Source organism: Cherax quadricarinatus, chromosome 3 (genome assembly GCF_038502225.1).
Source record: "Cherax quadricarinatus isolate ZL_2023a chromosome 3, ASM3850222v1, whole genome shotgun sequence".
Lineage (NCBI taxonomy): Eukaryota > Metazoa > Arthropoda > Malacostraca > Decapoda > Parastacidae > Cherax > Cherax quadricarinatus.
Window position 1 is genome coordinate 30,278,838 of NC_091294.1, and position 8,190 is coordinate 30,287,027.

General features: G+C 39.5%; 1 protein-coding gene across 2 annotated transcripts; it reads left to right on the plus strand.

The window, feature by feature from the left end:
- Positions 1-1,017: 1,017 nt before the first annotated feature.
- On the plus strand, positions 1,018-6,972 carry LOC138853568 (uncharacterized). Of its 2 annotated transcripts, XM_070091041.1 has the most exons (3): positions 1,018-1,381; positions 1,954-2,181; positions 3,285-6,972. In XM_070091041.1, exon 3 carries the CDS (start codon positions 3,357-3,359, stop codon positions 6,642-6,644), a length of 3,288 nt encoding a protein of 1,095 aa, XP_069947142.1. In that variant the 5' UTR covers positions 1,018-1,381; positions 1,954-2,181; positions 3,285-3,356; the 3' UTR covers positions 6,645-6,972. The 2 variants fall into 2 exon arrangements, 1 of the variants encoding a protein (XP_069947142.1); XR_011392740.1 differs by having other exon boundaries at positions 1,018-2,181; positions 6,674-6,972.
- The last annotated feature ends 1,218 nt before the right edge of the window (positions 6,973-8,190 follow it).

Consider the following 8,190-nt stretch of genomic DNA (forward strand, 5'->3'; position numbering starts at 1 on the left):
CTAGTATGAGGCTGAGTCATCCTACCAGCTACACTCTGTACTATTGTGTCAGCGAGGCGGGAAGGTGTGAGCGGAGGTTCACTAGGCTCAGACATTTCTGCCATAGTTGCTCTTTCTTCTAAGTAATCAAATAGTCATACTTCCTAATTGTGACACTAGGCTTTCTGAATCTGAATCATAATCAGACATCTCTGTAAGAGCAGGAAACAATATATCTTTAATTAACGCTCTGACAGTTTCTGCGGTGTAATTCCTGTTATATGTCACACCGAGATATTTGGCTACTCGCCAACACGTCTGAAGTTTTAATGTACTTAACTCAGACAAAGTCAGAGTATCAATTAACTGTTTCACTTTGGCATACATCACAAAAATAATTGTACTACGAGAGAGTGATTATGGGAAACTATAATCCTGATAGGAATTTTAATGTTGGTCGTCTTAGAGTTAGAGCTCATAAAGAGTATTTCCATCTCCTTGGATCAAGAGACTCAGTCAAGTATATACATCCACCTAGTACGTTGTACAAGACTAAACTCAAAGTCTTCAGATTAGGAAAATACTCAAAGTGTTTGATCATAGAGTTACTAGTATGTCAAACTGGACAATTTCTCCAACACTTTGGATCAAGAACCTCCCGGACAGGCCCCCATTTGTTACAAAAAATGCGATTCTAAAAGCTTAGAGATCTCCAGTGAATACTAGAAAGGACTGCCCTTCTAGCATCCAGCCTGTTACTGGGTTTTTCATAACAAGTAGTCAATATCCTTGTCCAATTATCCATTAGAATTCAGTATGATTCAATAGTGCTTCAGGATTACAACTGGTAGGCTACTAACTAGAGAAATTAAAATTTAATAAATTTATTAAGTCTAGAAGTATATTATCAAATTAAATTAAATTAAATTAATCACAGTAATCAACAAAATAATAATAATCACTTCTCTCTTATACAATAGTATTGTGCTGAAAGCACATATCACATTTATAATTCTTAAGTACCGTCTGGTACATTGTCATGCCCCTATGGTTAACCTTCCTTTAATATTACATTGCGGTCATTTCCTTTAATAGCTAAATTGGAAATGAACGTCCTTGTATTATTAAGATTAATTCTTATTAACAATTATAATTTATGTAACATGGCCATGATAAGTTTAATTGGAGCTATAGTAACCTGCCTGCCGCCCGGTGTGCCGGTGTGTAGTTAGCCGTGATGTTCGATGGTTATACCCCCCCCCCTTCCCCCCCCCTTTATGTTCAACTACTCTACTGAGTGTTGGTGAGTCACGTCACGTGACCCACTTTACCTGTATGCTCAAGGTTGAGGGACGAGCAGTGAAGAAGTAGCAGCCAACGAGAACACTCCTGCTCGTCTCTGGTAACTGGCCAAGATTTATTAGCCGGCCTGGACATATTCTGTTTTATTCTGACTGCTTCCAATTGGGAAACAAGACTTTAATGTATAAAGTAATCTCCATTTATATATATGTTATATCTAGGATATCCTCCTAATCCTCTGTTTTGAAAGCCTTATGTATATGTTGGATACTACAGAAGAAACATGTATTCTTAACTTATATACGATAATTCGTATATTATAACTGGCTTTTGTTATATTATGAATATACTTAATTAAAATTAGGCATTCCGGAGGATCATTATTATTACCCTAACCTCTCTGACCAAAATTGTTATGCCCCAAAAAAGGAAATAGTTGTTACAATACTTGGAGTGTAACAAGTGGGGGCCTGTGTCCGGGAGCATAACACTGAATTTCCTTTAAAATGAATGTAGAAATGGCAGAGAGGTTTGAAGATATAACAAAGGAGAAATTACAAAATTTGAAGCTTCAATCTTGTTGGCAATTAGCACGAAGCTTGGGCATAAAATACGACAGGCATTTCACTGCCCAGACAGTCAGATGTATGATACAGAATGTCCTTTTTCCAGATGAGCAGGATCCAGAGATCGAGAATGGAGAAGCAGATATTCCTTCCTTTTTGAATTCTTTTCTACAGACGCCCGAGGCCGAAACTACGACGCTAACAACCCCTACTGGAGACGACGGACATGAACTTCCTGATACTCGGAAACGCTACGCTGCTACAACGACTCCAATTCCATCTCCAAGGACTATATGGGGAACAGAACTCAATCACACTAAAGAAACGGATCCAGGTAAAACATTTACAGATGTTTTTGAAACAGAACAAGAAGTCCTTTTGGATGATGAACACGTTCCACCTCAAATCTCTTTAGCCCTTTTGACTACTATTCAATCTAAGGAGAATTTTGAACGTCTAGAACGTATTTTATTGCTTCAAACCTCCTTTGTAGAAGCCCAGAGAAAGTTAAAAAGGGAGAATTTTGAACGTGAATCTTTGCTTTATGAACGGGAAGTACTGAGGAAGAAAAGAGAATCCAGTAATATGTATACAATCCCTTCATTTGACCTTGGTAAAGCAGCCTCTTTGATGCCTAAATTTACGGAGGATAATTTAGATTCATTTTTTGAAGCATTCGAAAATCAGGCGAAGGTGATGCAATGGCCTCCTAAATATTGGGCTGCTTTAATACATTCATCTTTAATAGGAAAAGCCCAAACCATAACTGCCAACTTACCTTTTGAACAATATTCTGATTATACTCAGGTAAAAGATTGTCTTCTGAAAGCTTATGATTTATTACCTGTCAGTTATTTGAAGATGTTTAGAACTCTGAAGAAATATCCTCAGCAGTCTTGGGTGGACTTTGCCAGGGAAAAGCTCTCTGCTTTCGAGCGTTGGCGTAGGGCCGCGGGAGCCGCCTCAGTCGAGTCACTTTCCCAGCTGATGTTGCATGAAGATCTTTTTAAATATTTTCCAGAGAGGGTGCATACTTATCTTTTGACATTTCCCACTACTAACTTGTTAGATACTGCTGCCCACGCAGATCACTTTGAAATTTCCCATGCTATAACCACAGAAATGTCTAAGGCCCCGGAAAAGAAATCTACCTCCCAAGGTTTTAGTTCAAGATTGACGGCTAGGAAAGCTCCAGCTGGCGAACCTTTGAAGGTGTATTCAGACAAAAAACAGGTGACAAACGGCTCTTTCTCCAGACAGTATCCTAAAGATCAATTACCACTGTGCCTTTTTTGTAAAAAGTTAGGTCATAGACAGTCCCAGTGTTGGCATAAACAGCGGGAAGATAAAACCCAACCAAGAGGGAGGTATCCTACCCAGGTAATAAATTCCTCTCGGAAGTATGAAACTCGGGATGATGAATCTCTACCTTTTCAGGCCTCATCTAGCAGACCGTCTAATAGATGACTTTACCACGACAGTGCTTCAGAAGAAAAGGTCCGAGTAGCTATGGAACCCTACTTTTCCCAGGGGAAGTTCGGACTCTGTAAAGAGAGGTTAGTAAATATCACGACCTTTCGAGATACTGGCAGCTATCTCTCTTTATTAAGATCAAACCTGGTAAAGTTACCTACTAGTAGAGAACCCCGGCTAGACGTATTATTAGAGGCTTACGGAGGCACAATAATAAAGGTCCCTATTATAAGGATTTATGTAGAACTGCCTGGATATGTAGGCTGGATCAATGTGGGACTTTCAGATAAACCTTTTCCCATTGCCGGCGTGGATCTATTAATCGGGAACGAAATTGATCAATTGGAGATACCCAGAGAGCCTCTGGTTTTAGATAATCCTTGTGATGTAAATTATGCCTTAGAAGCCTCTGAGGCAGGGCTAGATTTATTTCCCCTTAATGTGGTCACCAGAGCCATGGCTAAGAACTCTAACAATTTGGATATTCAACAGCCTTTAGAAATGTCCGATGAATTAGGTTTGAACTTCCTGTTTAGCGAAGCAATTCAGTCGAGACCCACAGGTGACAAAGTTTTACCAGTCCCTGCGGACCTAGCTAGAAAATGTAATAAAGAAGAATTTCTTATAGCTCTAAAGGACGATAAAAGTTTAACCAATAAGGATAAAGAGGAAGGTTACCTTTTAGATGAAGACGGTTTTCTTTGGAAGAGAAATAATGATAATGATTTGAGTTCAAAAGGAAACTTGTTAGTGGTGCCATCGTCCTTACGTAATATGGTATTTGAACTAGCACATGATAATCCACTGGGAGGTCATTTAGGATCTCGTAAGACAGAGAAAAAGATAAGGAAATATTTTTTTTGGCCTCAGATGAGGACTTGTATTGCTGACAAACTACGGAAATGCCACGTTTGTCAAATAATAGGCAAAACGGCGCACAATCCCGCGTCTGCCCCTTTACTTCCAATAAAATGTCCTGAAGAACCTTTTGAAAGATTAGTTATTGATTGTGTAGGACCGTTGCCCCGCACAAAAAGGGGTAACCAGTATATCTTCACTATCATAGATATGGCAACTCGGTATCCTGATGCTATCCCAATGTCCAAAATTAATTCCAGAAATATAGTAAGAGCTTTAATACGCTTCTTTGCTCAAGTAGGCATACCACGTGAAATTCAATCTGACCAAGGTTCTAATTTTACGTCTAAGGTTTTTAAAGAGGCTATGTCTCGATTAGGAGTAAGACAGATCCTCTCTACAGCATATCATCCCCAGTCACAAGGAGTGCTAGAAAGATTCCACCAAACCCTTAAATCTACTTTACGTGCTTACTGTGAGCAATATTCTCGTGAATGGGACGAAGGTTTACCCTTTCTTCTCTTCGCCCTCCGTGAAGCTGAACAAGAAAGTACTAAATACTCTCCGTTTGACTTGATTTTTGGACATCAGGTGCGAGGACCCCTAGCCATATTACGAGATTCTTGGATAGGGAAGAGAGGACCTCTTCATCCCAGTCCTCTACTTTGGAAAGAACCTCTCTCCAAATTAAAAAGCTTAGCTGCCGTGAATCTGTCAGAAGCTCAAGCCAAAATGAAGAAATCTTATGACCAAAAGGCTAAATCTCGTTCATTCTCTCCGAATGAATTAGTGTTAGTTAAAAACTTAATTCCAGGACATTCTTTAAAACCTAGATATTTGGGGCCATATGAAATAGTAGACAAAGAAAATGAGGTGAATTATCTGGTCCGTGAACCAGGACGTCGTAAGAAAATTAAGAGGTATCACATAGATAACTTAAAGAAGTACGAGTCTAGCCTTCTCCCTACTATTATTACCTCTATTCAACCTACATCCACTGAAATAAGGAATGACACTGTAAGGGAAGTAAGAGAATTTAGACTACATAATTCTGAAGTTTTAAAAGAACTAGACCATTTCCTGGAAGTTCTTCCTACCTCCCAAAAATCTCAAATCAAAGAGTTAATCACTAAATATAACTCCATCTTCAAAGATATCCCTACTCCTTGTACATTGGGTTTCCACGATATTGAATTGTTAGAAGATAGTCCAATAAAGCAATCCCCTTACCGGGTCTCTCCTGCTAAGCAAGAATTAATTCAACAAGAAATAAATACATTACTGGAATATAATTTGATAGAACCCAGTTGGACACCTTGGGCCTCTCCCTGTTTATTGGTCCCAAAACCCGATGGTACCGTACGCCTATGCACGGATTACCGTAAAGTAAATTCAGTCACCAAACCAGATGGGTTTCCATTACCAAGGATTGATGATTTAATAGATGCTGTAGCCGGTGCCAACTTTGTGACCAGATTAGACTTGCTGAGAGGGTATTACCAGGTGCCGTTAACTCCTAGGGCCCAAGAGATTTCCGGGTTCGTAGTTAAGAACGGACTATTTACGTATAAGGTTATGCCTTTCGGCTTGTGTAACGCCGCCTCCTCTTTCCAGAGAATTATGAACATTTTAGTCCAACCCTTAGAAGGTGTAGAGGCATACTTAGACGACCTGGTGGTTTTTAGTGATGACTGGCAGTCTCATTTACAAAGATTAGAGCAACTACTGAAAGCATTGCAGAAATACAATTTCACTGTAAATTTACAAAAATGTGACTTTGGTAAAGCCCAGATTAAATATCTCGGTTTTAAAATAGGGAAGGGACTAGTAGCCCCCGACCAATTAAAGGTCCAAGCTATTTTAAATTTCCCGTCTCCTCAAGACAGGAAAGCCCTCCAACGATTTTTGGGGATGGCTACTTATTACAGGCGTTTTTGCCCAAACTTTGCTCAAGTTGCCTCCCCCCTGACTAGATTGACCAGTCCTAAATATAAATTTAATTGGGACGAGAATTGTGAACAAGCTTTTAAACGTTTAAAACGTTTCCTTTCCTCTGCCCCAGTATTGCGTGCACCCAATTTCCAAATTCCTTTCACCCTCCATGTTGATGCCAGTGATGCAGCTATAGGTGCTGTCTTATTGCAATCCTTCCAAAACGGTAATATTCTACATCCAATATGTTATTTTTCCTATAAATTGAAAGAATATCAAAGATCTTATTCAACTATAGAAAAAGAAGCCCTGGCTTTAGTGTTGTCCTTAGAACACTTTGACGTATACCTCGGTTATACTCCTCATGTGATAAATATTTACTCAGACCATAATCCTCTAACTTTCATAAATTCTATGAAATCAAAAAATGTTAGAATATTACGCTGGGCTTTAAGGATCCAACCTTACCGGATCTCCATTTTTCACATAAAGGGTTCGAGCAACGTGTTAGCCGATGCTCTCTCTCGCTCCTAATATGGCTTAACTACGGAAATTCTTTGCAGTCAAGCAGTTTCTGGACCAGTTCTAGCAAGTGGATGACTAACCTTGGAATGATGTACCTCCATCCCTATACCAGCTGGTTGGTTTCTTCTACTCCATCAGCATCTTAAACGCCGAGATATTTGCTTGTGGGCCGGGGTGTCATGCCCCTATGGTTAACCTTCCTTTAATATTACATTGCGGTCATTTCCTTTAATAGCTAAATTGGAAATGAACGTCCTTGTATTATTAAGATTAATTCTTATTAACAATTATAATTTATGTAACATGGCCATGATAAGTTTAATTGGAGCTATAGTAACCTGCCGCCCCCGGTGTGCCGGTGTATAGTTAGCCGTGATGTTCGATGGTTATACCCCCCTTTCCCCCCCCCCCCCCCTTTATGTTCAACTACTCTACTGAGTGTTGGTGAGTCACGTCACGTGACCCACTTTACCTGTATGCTCAAGGTTGAGGGACGAGCAGTGAAGAAGTAGCAGCCAACGAGAACACTCCTGCTCGTCTCTGGTAACTGGCCAAGATTTATTAGCCGGCCTGGACATATTCTGTTTTATTCTGACTGCTTCCAATTGGGAAACAAGACTTTAATGTATAAAGTAATCTCCATTTATATATATGTTATATCTAGGATATCCTCCTAATCCTCTGTTTTGAAAGCCTTATGTATATGTTGGATACTATAGAAGAAACATGTATTCTTAACTTATATACGATAATTCGTATATTATAACTGGCTTTTGTTATATTATGAATATACTTAATTAAAATTAGGCATTCCGGAGGATCATTATTATTACCCTAACCTCTCTGACCAAAATTGTTATGCTCTAAAAAGAAGGAAATAGTTGTTACAATACTTGGAGTGTAACATACATTAACATTTAATAAGATATTACAAATATGTACAAGTAAGTTTGTGTATGTGTGTAAGTGCTCTAAGTAGTTTGCTGTGTCTCACGACTCGACTAGACTTAAACAAGTGACTGACAAAGTCCTCAAATAATCTAACTTCTTGACCAACTGGCAATCAGAACAGTCTGCTTGAACAATAAAAAGAATGCTAAGCCCAATAGCAATATAACAAGCAACTGCGACACAATCAGGAAAAAGGAGATAATATAATGACACTAAGTAGGGACCATCTGCAGATCCTCCACAAAAGTCACAAAACTCCCATACTACTGAATCTAAGTTCAGCATAAGAAAATCCCCGACTGTGACAGTACACAGATACCAGTACAAGTTAGGTCAGAAGCTACAGCTCAGGACCTGAGTTGCTCAGAGTGTCTAAGCGACACACAACCTCAGTACAATGTCGAAAATCACTAAGTCTATACAATGTTCTGTGAACAGAGATCTACAGAACTAACAAGAATAATGAGACAGACGATCTGTCCAACCACCAAGAGAGTCTAGATCAGACTGAATACTTCAGGCGAGGTGAGGACACCCCCCCCCCCCTCGATCACGTGATAGCTCCGTGGGTCGCTGCTCAGCAAGAGAAGCCGGCAGAATAACG

Coding starts and splice junctions, on each gene's coding strand:
- LOC138853568 (XM_070091041.1), top strand. CDS start 3,357: ATGGAACCCTACTTTTCCCAGGGGAAGTTCGGACTCTGTAAAGAGAGG.